The sequence below is a fragment of the Girardinichthys multiradiatus genome, chromosome 20, assembly GCF_021462225.1.
Source record: "Girardinichthys multiradiatus isolate DD_20200921_A chromosome 20, DD_fGirMul_XY1, whole genome shotgun sequence".
Lineage (NCBI taxonomy): Eukaryota > Metazoa > Chordata > Actinopteri > Cyprinodontiformes > Goodeidae > Girardinichthys > Girardinichthys multiradiatus.
This window is the reverse complement of record NC_061812.1, coordinates 52,133,776-52,151,950: the sequence shown is the minus strand read 5'-3', so window position 1 is coordinate 52,151,950 and position 18,175 is coordinate 52,133,776. Positions and strand designations below refer to the sequence as shown.

At 40.6% G+C, this 18,175-nt stretch overlaps 1 protein-coding gene across 2 annotated transcripts in view; it reads right to left on the bottom strand.

The window, feature by feature from the left end:
• Positions 1–3,477: 3,477 nt before the first annotated feature.
• The window catches only part of slc41a1 (solute carrier family 41 member 1), a 62,953-nt gene continuing 48,255 nt past the window's right edge, over positions 3,478–18,175 (bottom strand). Inside the window, exons 10-11 of one of the 2 annotated variants that reach the window (XM_047347787.1) lie at positions 10,246–10,394; positions 3,478–8,087 (exon numbers count right to left, since the gene is read on the bottom strand). In XM_047347787.1, coding sequence (XP_047203743.1) covers positions 7,902–8,087; positions 10,246–10,394 — 335 coding nt within the window. In that variant the 3' untranslated portion in view covers positions 3,478–7,901. The remainder of the gene's footprint in view (positions 8,088–10,245; positions 10,395–18,175) is intronic. The other variant, XM_047347788.1, reaches the window with a different exon arrangement.

Here is an 18,175-nt window from a genome sequence, read left to right as displayed (position 1 = left end):
ATCACTCCTGGACAGGATATTTCTAATTTTGGCAATGTTCCGGAGGAAAAAGAAGGAAATCCTAGAAACCTGTTTAATATGGGATTTAAATGACATGTCCTGGTCAAAAATAACACCAAGGTTTTTTACTTTATTACTGGAGGTCAATTTAATGCCATCCAGGTTAAGTGATTGACTAAGAGGTTTCTTTTTTAAAGACTCCGGTCCAAAGACGACAACTTCTGTCTTGTCTGAATTTAGAAGCAGAACATTTAAAGTCCTCCAAGTTTTTATATCTTCAAGACATGCTTGTAGTCTATCTAACTGGTGGTGCTCATCAGGAGTTATGGATAAGAAAAGCTCAATATCATCAGCGTAACAGTGAACATTTATCCTATGCTGCCTGATAATTTGACCTATTGGAAGCATATATATAGTAAAGAGAATTGGCCCAAGTACTGAACCCTGTGGTACTCCACAATTAACTCTGGAGTTTAAAGATGATTTATCATTTACATGAACAAACTGGAATCTGTCAGACAGAAAAGATTTAAACCAGCCTAGCGCTGTTCCCCTGATCCCTACAGCATATTCCAGCCTTTCTAAGAGAATATTATGGTCGACTGGATCAAATGCAGCACTGATATCTAATAGGACAAATACAGACACAAGTCCATTAGTTTCCTTAGATAGAAAAACTTTTTATCCAATTTGAATAAAAAGCTAACTCTGACTGCACTGTTCAATTGTTAGGATTAATAGGAATGTATGAACCTGACTTTTGTGAAGTGCCTTGAGACAACATGTGTTGTGGATTGGCGCTATATAAATAAACTGAATTGAATTGAATTGAATTATCTGAGGCCATAAGAATATCAATAGTGACTTTCAGCAGAGCTGTTTCAGTGCTATGATGAGCTCTGAAACCTGACTGAAACTTTTCAAACAGGTCATTGCTGTATAAATGTTCACACATTTGATTAGCAACTATTTTCTGAAGAATTTTAGATAAGAACAGAAGATTGGATATAGGTCTGTAATTTTTCAAGTCATCTCGATCAAGCGAAGGTTTCTTAAGCAAAGGTTTAATTACAGCTACCTTAAAAGCTTGTGGTACATATCCATTTACTAAAGATAGATTAATCATATCTAAAATGGGGCTGGTAATCAGAGGGAACACTTCCTTAAATAATTTGGTTGGGATTGGGTCTAACATACAAGTTGAAGGTTTAGATGAAGCTAATATTTCTAATAACTCAGGAAGCTTCACAGGATCAAAACAGTCCAAACACAGATCAGGTTCTGCAGTTATTTCTAATGTTGTCTCACTTGCTGAGGATGAAGTAATCATCTTCGGGAGTATGTCAAAGATTTTTATTTTTATTAGAATCAATTTTATTTAAGAAGAATCCCATAAAGTCATGGCTGCTAAGAGCTAAGGGAATGGATGGCTCAACAGAGCTATGACTCTGTGTAAGTTTAGCAACTGTACTAAAGAGAAACCTAGGATTATTCTTGTTCTCTTCTATTAATGATGAGAAATAACCTGTTCTAGCTTGGTGAAGTGTCTTATTATACAACAGTAGGCTATTTTTCCAGATTAAGTACGAGTCCTCTAGGTGTGTAGAGCGCCATTTTCTCTCCAATTTTCTAACATTGTGCTTTTAAGTACGCAGCTCTGAATTAAACCAAGGAGCTAGCCTCCTATTAATGATTACCTTCTTTTTCAAGGGGGCTGCATTGTCTAATGCATCATGCAATGATGAAGTAACACTATGAACAAGAGAATCAATTTGTGAAGGGGAAGAAACAAAATTATTGCCCTCCACTGTGTTTTTCAGTGATAATGAGGAAATTAAAAGTGGAACAGATTCTTTAAAGGTTGTTACAGGATTGTCTGATAATGATCTACTATAAGGAAATGTTCTTTCAGGTGTTGAGTACTCGGTTAAATTAAACTCAAAGGTTATGAAAAAATGGTCAGACAGGACAGGGTTATGAGAAAATATTGTTATGTCTTTACACTCAATGCCATATGTCAGCACAAGGTCCAGAGAATGAAGACAAAGGTGGGTAGGTTTGTTAATGTTTTGATCAAAGCCAATTGAGTCTAAGATAGCATTAAACGCTATATTTAGGCTATCACTTTCAGCGTCTACATGAATGTTAAAATCCCCCACTATAATAACCTTATCTGTATTTAACACTAAATCAGATAAAAGGTCTGAAAACTGATCTAAAAATTGAGAGTAAGGGCCTGGTGGACGGTACAAAACAACAAACAGAAGTGGTTTTAGTGCTTTGCAATTTGGATGAGAAAAACTAAGGATTAAATATTCAAAAGAGTTGTAGCTATTGATTGATCTGGGACTAATCAATAAATCAGACTGAAAGATGGTTGCTACTCCTCCTCCTCGCCCAGTATTTGGAGGAATGTGAAAATTTTAATAATTAGTAGGAGTTGACTCATTTATAGTAACATAATCCTCTTGCTGCAGCCAGGTTTCTGTGAGGCAAAATAAATCAATTTGATTGTCACAAATCAGGTCACTAACTAGCAAAGTCTTTTAAGAGAGAGATCTTATGTTCAGTAAGCCACATTTAATTGTTTTATTTTTCTTTTTGGTCTGAGTTGTGTTTATTTTTATTAGATTTTCCTGATTTCCTCCTTTTAGATAATTTTTTAATCTATTAAATTTTGGGTGTGGACGAAACACTGTCTTTAATCTAGTCACCGTGTCCTCTACCAAAAAGACAGAATCTGAGTTCTCAGGAGAATAATTAAAAAGCTGCAAGATGGCAGGGCACCAGAAGTGGACACTTTTTGCCTTGAGAAGACTTTGGACGTTGTAAGGTTGTGCAGGAGGGCCGAGGAAACATCTGAGGTGTTATAGAGACAGGTGGTGGATCCAGTTTTTAATAAAAGCGACTAGAGAAAGCGTTCCACCTGGCACATCTTGGCCTCCCTGGGAGCTTACTCTAGAGTGTTTGGTGGGAGGCTCAGACCTTGGATTCAGAAAGCAATGTAGCTTTCGTCCTGCAACAGTGGACCGGCTGTTTACCTATGTAAAACTACTAGTTGTCTAGTCCACATAGGTTTGTGGATCAGAAGAAGCGTCACTATCATTTCCCCAAATGCATTTTGTGGGGGGTGCTGATCCTTGTATAACCAAACCAAGAGCTGTTTCGCACTGAAGAGTCAGCTGAGGTAGCTCAGACATCTGTTCATGATCCCTCCTGGAAGCCTCCCTTTGGGCATGTCCAACTAGTAGCAGTACCCAAAAAAGACCCAGAACTTGGGATCTTGGGATAAAGAAAGTCGCAAGGAAAAAGTTGGTTTCCCCTCCTGGATCTGAAGGGACCCAAAGAGCTTTAAATATGATTTTAAATAAAACTCATTAATTTGTTCTAAACTTTATGTAAGGATTCTTGTCAGTAGGTAAATAAAATTCACAGGTAAAGTAGATCTGACAAAAAAGTACACTCAAACAGAGCAACTGTATGAAATAATATAGTCATTTATTTATTTCCAGCAAATTACAGTGTCCTGCAGAGAGAAAGCCTTCGTCCTGCCTCACAGAAGGGGGACTTTTAGAAGACAAACATGTAAAAGACGTCAGACGTTACAAGACTGCCTGTGTCTACATCAGTTTTCTTTAAAGGCAGCGTAGTGGACAGGTGGACATTTTGATTTAACAGCTCAGTCTTGCTGTTGACGCTGGCAGCCTCATGGTCAGTGGGATTCCCTATGGGGCTTAATAGTTTAAAGCACTGGGATATACAAAGCAGAAGCTGGGCGGTGAGTGATATTAGATTGGTTTTAGAACATTTTCTAGTTTTGGAAGCTTATTTCTAGGGATTCCCAATTGTCCTGTTTACCAGACTGCTGAACCACATGAGCAAAAAGTGATGCTCCCAGCTCTAATTCCATACAGTCATTTTCACAATTACACATAGCAATCCTCACACTGCACATCTTTTATTAATCCAAGCTAATTAAACAAATGCTACTCTGTAGCTTAGGTAACTCCTGATTGGTTACTCTGAGTTGAGCTTGGCTCTGACAGATTAACACTGTCTCATTTCATCGACGGATACTTTCTTCCTTTTAAGAGGGGCACTTTTTCACATAATCTGTCCATGTGAAGACTCCCATTAGGCACTGCGATAGTCATTAAGTTCACTCCTGTCAATGTTACAGGCAATACCAAAATGCTGGCCAGTGGCCATTTGCAGATAGGAAATCAGACAGCAATGGATGACAATGGACCGAGTCAAAAGAAAATGACAAAATGAACAACCTTATATATAGAATAAATATAGTATGTACAATTTGCTTTGTGTGCTTCTAAAAATAAATAGATGTAGCATTACTTGCCTCTTTATAGAAGTATACACAACTTTCCATTGAAGTAGAGGCAGAATGCTGGCACCGGTTTGATAGAGTGTCAAGGATACAAACTGATAAGAGATGATGGAAGAATGTTGCTCAAACTTTGGAGAAAAGTCAAAGGCAAAGTGGCAAATACCTCTCTGGGTGGACAATTTGAATCCGGAGCACAGGTTCTTGCAGTGCCATCTGGTGGTGAGTTGGCAATCTACAGTACATTGAAGCATTTGAATGGCACAGAATGTTTTTTGTTATAAATGGCTGTTTGCTTGATTTAATTTAGAAAACAAAACAATCATCTCCAAAAGCTAAAAAGATTAGGAAAAAGAAATGGAATACAAAAAAATAAACAAGACCTGACATTCAAAAACATCTTTAAGACCATAAAGCAAGGGATTTTCAACAATGAGAATAGATTTTTGCACATCCGCACTATGTGCCCTGCTTGTGCATTCTGTTGGCCCCCTTGAAATAAAATCAACAAACAAACAAACATAAAAATCAAACATAACATGATTTTTTTTTTTACATGTTACAGTGTGTCCAAATGGCTCAAACAACTGTAGGCCAATAAATTCAGGAAAAGCTGGTCTGATAATAGGTCATTTGTGTGGGGTGATGGGAAGAAGAAGACATTCTGAATTGAAACAGGAAAACACTGTTGAAGATTATTGTCCTCAAATAAATCTCATCCATTAATGTGGAGTTCAGACTCATCCCAGAATACAGATGGATGTTAAAAGAACTGTATTGTTTTTAGCATAGGACGACTAAAGAAAAAACTCAGAAACAGGTGATGGATGTTTTGTGCATGACAGTTAAATAACAAATTAAATTATTTACACTAGACAATGTTTTACTAAACTATCACTGGTTTCTTGTAATAAGTTCTTTGTATAAATAATTTGTATCTTTTGTTTTGTCAAACTTCATCATATTCTATCAAAAAACTCCATGCTAATAGGTTTATTTAGCATGAATTGTTGCTAGTGCTACTGAACGAGCATTGTTAGAAAAAGTCCCACAGTTGTGTTTGGAGTTGGTATATTTTTAATCTCCTATCATTTTAGCATTTTTCTATGGTTTTACATCACCTCAATTGAAAAACAATGTGTTGAAAGAGGTAACACGTTTCTAAATAACAAAATATTCATCTGCTATTTCATTTACACAGTTCTAGCTAGCAGTTGCTAACACAAAGGGTTCCTACAAGTTATTTTAAAGATGTCTTAAAGAGGTCTTTTAACTGTTTAAAAACAATCTTTTATTTATTTAAGTGCTTCATAGCAGCCTTAGGATTAATCTTAGCGGATAGTGCAACATGAGCTGTGTTAGCTGGCTCATTGCTGGACTCCCTTTCTCTTTGTTCCCGTACATATTAGCACAGACAAGCTGCTTAAGGCAATTTCATTGGAGCAAATTGATTTAGCAAAACGTAGCCATTCCATCAGCTGGTGTGAACTGAGATTTTAAACCGAGTGTAAGTGAATGAGCTTGTGGGCAGCCTAAAAAAAACTAAATGTGGCTCATTTTGTGAATTTAAAAATAGAGGGCAAAACCAGCATTTAAATTAAAACATGAGCTGGTATGAAATTCTCATGGTACAATAGATAGTAAAAATAATGCACTTTCTTGTTAAAAGAATTTTAAATGAAAATGACAAGATCTAATTGCTTTTGTTTTTAAATTTTAGCAAAAACGTAGCCTGACAACTGTTGTTTTAAAACAGTGTTATTTTAATAAGAGTGATGTTACATTGCTGAGTTTCCAGACCTTCACTGGCTGTTATCTAGGCAACTGTAGGTTTCCGAAAAGTGAAACTGATCTTTGGTGCAGAAAAATATGAGAAAACATAGGCGCCTTATTTCAGCCAGCTGACTGGCAGCAGCTTGTGGGAATGGGGCAGCTTTGCATTACTCCAGTCAAATCTGCACTTTCTCTGGCATCTCATTACCAGAACTTTAAACTGAACAAACAGTATGATGAGAAATTTCTGTGGTTTTGAAACTGGAACCTCCTAAAACCTTGGTCTGCCTTGATACAGCCTATGCCTGACCATAAACAATAAATAAAAATAAAAAAAAACACAAGATCTGGAACTTAAAGACATCACTGATCAGTCTACCACTTCGACAGTAGTTAATGCTCCAACAATTTCCACGCAGCATATCAGCTCTCGGTATCTTTCATCTACTGTCATGAAGCTAAGTCAGCATGTCCTAGCAATTTAAAACATGTTTAAACACCATCTTTGAACCCCCCATCTATTATAGTAGTCAACTTTGCAGCTTAATTTTCATGCATAGCATTGTGCTGAGTCACTTTTGTCCCTTACTGTTTGCCTGAGCTGGAAAACAAACTAGAAATCTGGTGATATTCTTTCATAAAAAAAGACTTTCTTGACTTCTGCAGGAAGCTCTTAGGTGCTCTGACAAACACATGCCTGTGTATGTTTTTTATAGAAAGGCCAGATTGTTCTTTGAATACACATACAAAATACCTGCCGTTTTTGATATTAACCTATTACTGCCTGAATTTCTTTACCATTATATGAAAACATAAATTATTTGCGATTTTGCCGTTAAATAGATGCTAAATTAAGTAGAGATAATTTTTTCTAAATGTAGCACACACAATAGATATACATTTAGATGTTTTGTATGCTAGATGGCGGTAAAGTGCTTTCAATACGACCCTTGATTTGTGTGGAATATGCATCAACATTAGGCTGCATAAAGGCTGGAAGCAGTTTGAGGTGAGTTCACAACATTAATCTAAGTTTTCAACATCAAGTATGAGGGACAGCAAACACAGGGAGAGCTTCCTGTCCCCAAGACCTGGAAGCTGCGCTAAAAAGGAATTTACATCCAGTCCCCTTAAGAAAAACCAAAGCCTTGTTTGCTACTGTAATGAAGCATAACAACTGAGGAAAAAAATGCATTTGACCAACACAAGATATAACCTTAGAGTTAATTCAACTACACTTGGTGATTAAGCATTCATTTTAGGCTCATTTCAATGTGTGGGGAGTTTTGTGCTCTTTTTCAATCTTGTTTTAAATGCTGTTTTTAAACAAAAGGGCTTATGTCCCCATTGAAAATAATGAGGACTTGCAATGCACATAAACAGATATCAAATCATATGAAATGCATTGTTCATTAAAGATAATTATTATTAATAAAAGTGCCAGGACTTAGGCGTTTAGTAAGATTAAGGAGCAGAGGAGGCTGTGAAGCTGGATCTACCATTGGTCCGTTTTTTGCATGGTTGAGATGAAGAGGTCTGTGTTCCGTGGTGACAGCAAGACTCTGTCAGGATTTACACGCTGCTGCTGTTCCAACAGTAAAACAGCGTCCTGATATCCTGAGGATAAAATTCTTATAATACCACCTTCATCCAGAGCCCTTCAGGAGATTTTATTGTAGATGTCCACTTTCAGACTCAGGCATACGAGTGATGTTCATCACTGTTTTTGCATGCAAGCTTACAGTATGTGTAAGTTTAGTTTTTTTGTGCGTATGTCTGCATTAATTTAGTTGCCTAAGTTGGAGTCTCTGTCCCCGATGAACCAACGCATATGAAAGCAGAGGGCAAGGAAACCGGTTCCCAGGAGGTCCCCTAGAGCGGTCAGGTACGGGATGGAGAAGTTGTCAGGGTCCATGCCTCGGCCCCACATCCAGTGAACCATCCAGTCAGCCAGGTACAGGAGGATTGCGACCTGTAGTAAGGCAAAGCAGACCCAATTTAAACACATTATACCTGTGTTTAACAAGTTGCCACAATCACCTGAGATCCAATAAAATGTTTGTGACATGATCTGGTCAGATTACAAGATTACAGTACCAACACCCTATAGTAGTGCTAACATAATAGTATTTTCAGCTGTTCTCTTTGCATGCCATTTTAGGAGATTGAAGAAAATCCTTAAAGACAACCTAAAGTATACGGCTTGTCAGTTAAAACCAGCTGACACATTAAGATGACCTCAGACCTGAAAGCATAATACCTAAAATATGTCTTGTCTGCACCTCTGCCATAGTTTGTTTAACAAATCATATGCTGAACTAGTCCAGGTCATTAAATCCAGTACCACATATACATTCAGTTAGGTAATGCCACTGAAACCATTTACTGAGACATACACTAAGAACTGTCACTTGCATGTACTGACTGATTTTTTTATACAGATACCCCTCCTTGAACCACCACCTTAACGTGGTGGAGAGGTTCAAGTGCTCGAATGATCCTACAGGCTATGTTGTCTGTGGCTTAAGTGGCCCTGGTAGGGTCTCCTATGGCAAACACGCTCTGGGTGACAGGTCAGACAAAGCGGTTCAAGACACCTTCATGAGGACCACGCATGAGTATTATTAATGTCAATTAAATAGTCAATTAAGTGTTTGATTTTCTGTATCATTGTAATGTTTTTCCTCATGTACAGCGCTTTGAGTGCCTTGTTGCTGAAAAGCGCCATATAAATAAACTTGACTTGACTTGACACACAATTGAGGCACGTGACGTCGCCCGGTATGGCGGAGCCAGGGTCCCACCCTGGAGCTAGGCCTGCGGTCTGGATTCGTCAGAGAGCACCTGGTGGCTGGGTTGCTCCTCACGGGACCCAGCCGGGCCAAACCCGAACGAGAAACGCGAGGCCATTCCCCAGTGGGCCCACCACCTGCAGGGGGAACCGTGAAGGACCGGTGCAAAGAGGATCAGGCAGCGGGTGAAAGTGGAGACTTCGGCGGCCCGATCTCTGGATGTTTAGGCTGGCTCTAGGGACGTGGAATGTCACCTGGCTGGGGGGGAAGAAGCCTGAGCTTGTCCGGGAGGTTGAGAGATATCGACTAGAAATCCTCGGGCTCACCTCCATGCGTAGCGTGGGCTCTGGAACCCATCTCCTCGAGAGAGGCTGGACTCTCTTCTACTCTGTAGTGGCCCGCGGGAGAGCCGGCGAGCTGGGGTGGGTTTGCTTGTTGCCCCCAGCTCAGCCGTCTCGTGTTGGGGTTTGCTCCAGTGGATGAGAGGGTCGCATCCCTGTGCCTTCAGCTTGGGGAAAGATCTCTGATTGTCGTTTCGGCCTATGGGCCGAGCTGCAGTGCAGAGTACCCGGCCTTCCTGGCGTCCCTGTTGGGCGTGCTCCATAGTGCCCCTCCCGGGGACTCCATTATTCTGCTGGGGGACTTCAATGCCCATGTCGGAAATGACAGTGACACCTGGAGAGGCGTGATCGGGGGGAATGGCCTCCCCAATCTGAATCCGAGTGATGTTTCATTATTGGACTTCTGCGCTAGTCACAAATTGTCAATAATGAACACCATGTTCAAACATAAGGGCAGGAGGTTGATGATCGACTTTGTTGTCGTGTCTTCAGACCTTCGGCAGCATGTCTTGGACACTAGGTGGAAGAGGAGAAAGCCGGAAAGACTTGGCAGGCCCAAGCGCATAGTGAGGGTCTGCTGGGAAAGTCTGTCGGAGCCCTCGGCCAAGAATGTATTCAACTCCCACCTCCAGGAGAGCTTCGACCAGATTCCGGGGGAGGTTGGAGACATAGAGTCCGAGAGGACCATGTTCTCCGCCTCCTTATCGATGCTGCTGCCCTCTTGCAATTTTCAAGAGTATAATAGTAATATTTCAGTAGAAGGCACTCAGCAAAGAAAACAGCATCAGTTTAGGTTAAAGCTGATAGAAGCTGAGTAGAAAGATACATGAAAAACCTGACTTAGAACTAAACAAAGCTTGTAACGTTCCATTATAAATCCAAAAAAGATCACTGACGTTAAAAGGACAACTTTCATAAACATTCAGCGTTTTGGAAGGACAACATACAATCTCCTGTTTTACGGTGGACTGGATTAGTGAGAGAAATGCATGTGTACCTGCAGTAGAGCAGCTACCATGTAGAAGGTGATGAAGATAGGTGTCAGGGTGGTGTGACCCCCTCTCAGGGAATTAATGGTGTAGAGGAAGATGAGATGACCTGGGGCAACCAGGAAGAAGAGCACACGGGCTGAACGAGAATTCACTGCTGGAAAAGAGAAGGGATAACATGACTCAAGATGGTTTTAAGACATGTCCGCATTTAATGAGTTACAAGTATAGTCATACCCCTTGAACTTGTACAAATTTTGTCATACAACAAACACAAAATGCAATGTAATTTAACTAGAAATGTTTTAATTTTTAAAGCAGCAGAAATTTCAAATACACTGAGGGGATACTTTGTAGAACCACCTGTTGTTGCAATTCCAGCCACACAGTCTTGTTGAAAATGTTTCTGCCAGCTTTCCACATCCACAGAGTGAAATTCCGGCTATTCTTCTTTGATAACAGCTCAAGCTTAGTCAGACAGGATGAAGAGTTTCGCTATACATGAGTAATCCAGTCTGACACAGATTTTTGTTTGGACTAAGGACTTTGACTGGAGCATTCTATTAGAAAAATATTCTCTGAATGGTTTAGATAATTCTCTTCCATCTTTTGAGGACCTATTGTCGTTCTGGCTGTATTTTTTGTAGCCCTTGTGTAGCCTCTAACAGGTTTTGTTCCTGGATTGTCCTGTATTTATTTACATCCATCTTCCTATCTACTCTGACCAGCTTCCTTCTCCCTGGATATAAAAAGCTTCTCCGCAGCATTATCCTGCAGACACCATGTTACACTGTAGGGATAGTGTGTTCAAGGGGATGTACCGTGTTAGTTTTCTGCCACACACAGCATCCTGCATGCTGGTCTCATGTGACCAGAGCATCTTCTTCAACATGTTTGCTCTTTCCTCAAAGAGGCTGTAGCATTATTAAAATTATATTTATCCTAGCTTTTCTTTCATAAAGACCAGATTTGCTGAGTGCACAGCTAATAGTACCATCAACAGAGTCTTCCACCTGCGAATCTCTGCAGCTCCATCAGAGCTACAATGGCCTCTTGGCTGTTTCTCTGATTAATGCTCTTTTCAGATTTGATTTGTTAAAAAATGAAAACCATACATAATTTCCCTTCTACTTTACAACGATACAGTACTTTGTGTTGGTCTATCATATGAAACACTAAATACAATAAATCAGTTTATGGTTGTAATGTGACAATTGTGAAAAACCTCAAGTTGCATGTGTATTTTTGCAAGGCATTATATCTCAGTAATATGAATGCCTGAAGCAGTGTCTCCCAACTGTGTCCTGTGTGTTTTACGTGTTTCTCTGTTTCATCATCCCTGCTTTTAATTGATGGGTTTTAAGAAGCTTCTGAAGAACTTGATGACATGATAAGGAGGCAATCCATAGCTTTCAATAAGGTGTGTTAGCATAGGAAACTATGCCCCGTAGATCAGGACTGGAAAACAGCTGAAACAAAACCTTCCACCTATTGACTTCAGAAGATTTGGAATCAGGCTTCACAAACAGGATCAAATTATGTCTGTAGCTTCATACGTATTTTCACACTTATGTATCTAAAAACAAATAAAGAAGAACTACAGAACTAGACTACTAAAACTTTTTTATTTAGCATTTTTGAGGAGGTAAAACAAAGAAAATGACTCCGAACACATTTGACACAGTTACATTAGATAGAAAAGGGCTAAAACCTTTAAATATTTTTACAGACCTTTAACACATTAAAGAAAAAGTTAAATCATTACTGTTTCCATGCTATCTTTCCTTCCTGCAGTGATGTTGATGTTCACTGGGGTATATTACAATTTTTAGATTGTTCAGTTTAAGATTAAAGCTTTTATCATAAGAAGCGGACAGCTACTCAGTCAGCATTTAAATAGTTCCACCTCTGGACCATTCTCCCTAGTGGTGACATGAATACTAGAGATGGAGTGGTTCACCCACAAAAACAACTTTTTGGTTCTCCTACCTTGGTCCTTAACATGTGCACATCATTCGGTGCAGCACATCAGGCCCAGCATGAAGGAGAAGAATGTTTGGCCATTTGCTTGTGACCTTCAGCTCAATTGCAGTTGGGTTAATCAACAGGACAGTGATCCAAAGATGCAAGTTTACCTCTAAACGGGTCAGAAAATATTAAATGAAGCGTTTGGAGTGGCCTAGTAAAAGTCTCTAAGAGTCCTCTGGTGTTGTGGTTATGGGCTCAAAGTTCTTAATAAAACAGTTATTCATCACTAATAATTGATAAATTATTAACCAAAACCACTAAATGTCACTGTTTGTTTACTGAGCGCTTCACCGAAGGTGGGGGAACTTCGACCTTGTTTTGACAGATAAATTACTCTTGCACGAAATAAACATGAATGCTTCTCTTAATTATTTACATGAAGATTTATTGAAGCCACATAATTGTGATATACCATTATTCTGGTCCAAACAACCTTCACCTAACCAGGGCTGAAAGTAGTTTTAAATTCTTGCCGGTACTTAGGGGTGGAGCTCTCAGCAAGTCCAAACTCAAACTACTTCAAATGTATCAATGTCATTTTAGTGTGGGAGGTTTCATGGCTAAATTGGACCAGCCTGGTTGCCAGTCTTCATTGATTGCACATTGCACCAGTAAGAGCAGAGTGTGAAGGTTCAATTACCAGGGTAAGAGCTCAGTTTTGCTCAAAATATTGAAATGCACACAACATTATGGGTGACATAGCAGAGTTCAAAAGAGGACAAATTGTTGGTGCACGTCTTGCTGGCGCATCTGTGACCAAGACAGCAAGTCTTTGTGATGTATCAAGAGCCACGGTATCCAGGGTAATGTCAGCATACCACCAAGAAGGACGAACCACATGCAACAGCATTAACTGTGGACGCAAGAGGAAGCTGTCTGAAAGGGATGTTCGGGTGCTAACCCGGATTGTCTCCAAAAAACATAAAACCACGGCTGCCCAAATCACAGCAGAATTAAATGTGCACCTCAACTCTCCTGTTTCCACCAGAACTGTCCGTCAGGAGCTCCACAGGGTCAATATACACGGCCGGGCTGCTATAGCCAAACCTTTGGTCACTCATGCCAATGCCAAACGTCGGTTTCAATGGTGCAAGGAGCGCAAATCTTGGGCTGTGGACAATGTGAAACATGTATTGTTCTCTGATGAGTCCACCTTTACTGTTTTCCCCACATCCGGGAGAGTTACGGTGTGGAGAAGCCCCAAAGAAGCGTACCACCCAGACTGTTGCATGCCCAGAGTGAAGCATGGGGGTGGATCAGTGATGGTTTGGGCTGCCATATCATGGCATTCCCTTGACCCAATACTTGTGCTAGATGGGCGCGTCACTGCCAAGGACTACCGAACCATTCTTGAGGACCATGTGCATCCAATGGTTCAAACATTGTATCCTGAAGGCGGTGCCGTGTATCAGGATGACAATGCACCAATACACACAGCAAGACTGGTGAAAGATTGGTTTGATGAACATGAAAGTGAAGTTGAACATCTCCCATGGCCTGCACAGTCACCAGATCTAAATATTATTGAGCCACTTTGGGGTGTTTTGGAGGAGCGAGTCAGGAAACGTTTTCCTCCACCAGTATCACGTAGTGACCTGGCCACTATCCTGCAAGAAGAATGTCTTAAAATCCCTCTGACCACTGTGCAGGACTTGTATATGTCATTCCCAGGATGAATTGATGCTGTATTGGCTGCAAAAGGAGGCCCTACACCATACTAATAAATTATTGTGGTCTAAAACCAGGTGTTTCAGTTTCATTGTCCAACGCCTGTATATACGTAGATACAGGTCCTTCTCAAAATATTAGCATATTGTGTTAAAGTTCATTATTTTCCATAATGTCATGATTAAAATTTAACATTCATATATTTTAGATTCATTGCACACTAACTGAAATATTTCAGGTCTTTTATTGTCTTAATACGGATGATTTTGGCATACAGCTCATGAAAACCCAAAATTCCTATCTCACAAAATTAGCATATCATTAAAAGGGTCTCTAAACGAGCTATGAACCTAATCATCTGAATCAACGAGTTAACTCTAAACACCTGCAAAAGATTCCTGAGGCCTTTAAAACTCCCAGCCTGGTTCATCACTCAAAACCCCAATCATGGGTAAGACTGCCGACCTGACTGCTGTCCAGAAGGCCACTATTGACACCCTCAAGCAAGAGGGTAAGACACAGAAAGACATTTCTGAACGAATAGGCTGTTCCCAGAGTGCTGTATCAAGGCACCTCAGTGGGAAGTCTGTGGGAAGGAAAAAGTGTGGCAGAAAACGCTGCACAACGAGAAGAGGTGACCGGACCTTGAGGAAGATTGTGGAGAAGGGCCGATTCCAGACCTTGGGGGACCTGCGGAAGCAGTGGACTGAGTCTGGAGTAGAAACATCCAGAGCCACCGTGCACAGGCGTGTGCAGGAAATGGGCTACAGGTGCCGCATTCCCCAGGTCAAGCCACTTTTGAACCAGAAACAGTGGCAGAAGCGCCTGACCTGGGCTACAGAGAAGCAGCACTGGACTGTTGCTCAGTGGTCCAAAGTACTTTTTTCGGATGAAGGCAAATTCTGCATGTCATTCGGAAATCAAGGTGCCAGAGTCTGGAGGAAGACTGGGGAGAAGGAAATGCCAAAATGCCAGAAGTCCAGTGTCAAGTACCCACAGTCAGTGATGGTCTGGGGTGCCGTGTCAGCTGCTGGTGTTGGTCCACTGTGTTTTATCAAGGGCAGGGTCAATGCAGCTAGCTATCAGGAGATTTTGGAGCACTTCATGCTTCCATCTGCTGAAAAGCTTTATGGAGATGAAGATTTCATTTTTCAGCATGACCTGGCACCTGCTCACAGTGCCAAAACCACTGGTAAATGGTTTACTGACCATGGTATCACTGTGCTCAATTGGCCTGCCAACTCTCCTGACCTGAACCCCATAGAGAATCTGTGGGATATTGTGAAGAGAACGTTGAGAGACTCAAGACCCAACACTCTGGATGAGCTAAAGGCCGCTATGAAGCATCCTGGGCCTCCATAAGACCTCAGCAGTGCCACAGGCTGATTGCCTCCATGCCACGCCGCATTGAAGCAGTCATTTCTGCCAAAGGATTCCCGACCAAGTATTGAGTGCATAACTGTACATGATTATTTGAAGGTTGACGTTTTTTGTATTAAAAACACTTTTCTTTTATTGGTCGGATGAAATATGCTAATTTTGTGAGATAGGAATTTTGGGTTTTCATGAGCTGTATGCCACAATCATCCGTATTAAGACAATAAAAGACCTGAAATATTTCAGTTAGTGTGCAATGAATCTAAAATATATGAATGTTAAATTTTCATCATGACATTATGGAAAATAATGAACTTTATCACAATATGCTAATATTTTGAGAAGGACCTGTATATACACTGCTCAAAAAAATAAAAAGAACACTTAAACAACACAATATAACTCCAAGTAAATCAAACTTCTGTGAAATCAAACTGTCCACTTAGGAAGCAACACTGATTGACAATCAATTTCACAGCTGTTGTCCAAATAGAAAAGACAACGGGGGGAAATCTTTGGCGAGACTCACTCAATAAAGGAGTGGTTCTGCAGGTGGGGACCACAGACCACTTCTCAGTACCGATGTTTTATGACTGATGTTTTGGTCACTTTTGAATGTTGGTGGTGCTTTCACACTCGTGGTAGCATGAGACGGACTCTACAACCCACACCGATTGAGCACATCTGGGACATCATGTCTCGCTCCATCCACCAACGTTACGTTGCACCACAGACTGTCCAGGAGTTGCTTTAGTCCAGGTCTGGGAGGAGATCCCTCAGGAGACCATCCACCGTCTCATCAGGAGCATGTCCAGGGGTTGTAGGGAGGTCATACAGACACGTGGAGGTCACACACAATATTGAGCCTCCTTTTGACTTGTTTTAAGGACATTACATCAAAGTTGGATCAGTCTCTAGTGTGTTTTTCCACTTTAATTTTGTGTGTGACTCCAAATCCAGGCCTCCATTGGTTAATACATTTGATTTCCATTGATGATTTTTGTGTGATTTTGTTGTCAGCACATTCAACTTTGTACAGAACAAAGTATTCAATGAGAATATTTCATTCATTCAGAACTAGGATGTGTTATTTGAATGTATATATATATATATATAATTTTTCTGCATTGTGGTCAAGTTTTGATTAAATTTAAATAAAAAATTTGACAGTTCGGTTGTTTTCAAGGTTTTTATTTAAAAGTCTGTAGATGGTAAGTGGTAAGTGCTCGTCCTGTCCTAATGCAGGCAGTGTTTTTTTATGTCTGTGCATCTGTGTAAAATTTTCCAGTCCATTAAATCAAACACACCGATCTCCTTGGCAACCGCTCTGTCTTGGAGGTAAGCGTGCATGCGCTCTCGTGTAGTTTATGTGAAATCTCTGATCATACGCGGTGTTTTTGAGCTGTACTGTGTTGCTGTAATTCATCAAAATAACATGAAACACAACTAGTTTCTCTCCCTTTGCTTTTAACTGGGGTATTTAGCAGACAGACATTAAACGTAGCGGTGCTCGTTTTAAAGGCTGGCCGTTCATAAAAGTCTTGAGCTCCGAGGAGAGAGAAGCAAAGCAGGAGCATTGAGGCTCCAGCATAGTAGAACATTTCAGAAACAGTTTGGAATGAGGGGAAAAAAGCTTTATTTCTAAACAGATTCAGTCGTGTTTTAGACTAACTATTGGTAGCGGATCTGATCTTCTTTTTGTGCTCATGAGTTTTTGCAGCCGTGACTGGTTCTGGATGACCGCTTCATAGCAGACAGCCGTTTTTCAATCTTCCCGGTACTGCGTACCGGCGCAGAATCTTTTAGAGGTACGCAGTACTGGACCGTACCGGCTCACTTTCACCCCTAACTAACAAGCACTATTCTACACAAAGGGGATAAAATGACTAATTAACAATAATAATAAAATAAAATATATGTGCATTTAGTGTCTATCAAGATCAAACCAGCAACGTTATGGACAAAATGTGCTTTTTGGGTTAAATGGAAAGAGAGGTCATTCTGCTGTGCCGATGTCTCGATTGCAGAGATCAGCTGATAAAACGGTGGGGCCACGCCCCTTTAGCCACTAGCTGCTGATTCCCCCAAATCTCGAACAAAGAGTCATAAACTCAGAGGCGGGAACTCAGTGGAAAAACTCCTGTAATAAAACTGGAACAAAGGAAAGGTCAGGCGAGGCCCAGACCAAAGTTGCTTTGAATGAAAACTTTAAAAGTCCAACTTCTATCTCCTGGCTGATTTGTGATCAACCAGACAAAACATAAACATGCACGATTCAGCAGCGCTAGCACAGCAAATCAAAACACAGCTCAGCATAAAACAATTCAATCAGTATTTAATGCAACAAGTTGATACCTTGGATTAACTACTGGTGATTCTAAATCCCCTTAACTATGCCTCATCTTGCCCAGACCTCGAAATGTACCTATCCAATTTAATATATATAAAAAAAGAACGAAATTACTTTGACGTTGATTTCTTCTCTTCACCAGCTCAGGATGGGTCAGGTCTGAAGAAAACGAGGGCAGGGGATCACGCGTCCATGATCACCTCAAGAAAAAAAAAAAAACGCTAAACTTCTCATCCGTCCAAGATGGGAAAATATGAAGAACCGTTAGTCGACTGAATAAACAAAGAAAATCATCTCCTTGGAAATAAAACCGCTGAGGGTTTTCACCTGCGCCGGGTGTCGCCGTGGTCTTCGATCGGTATATGAATCTTCTGACCTTCTTGTATCAGACAGATTTTCAGCTTTAAAGCTCTTCCGGGAATGGCCATGTGGAGAAAAAGTTTGCCTGCGAGCTTTTGTCTCTCTAGATATGCGCCTCCATTGCATCGTCCCACGAGACATGCTGGAAATGGCAA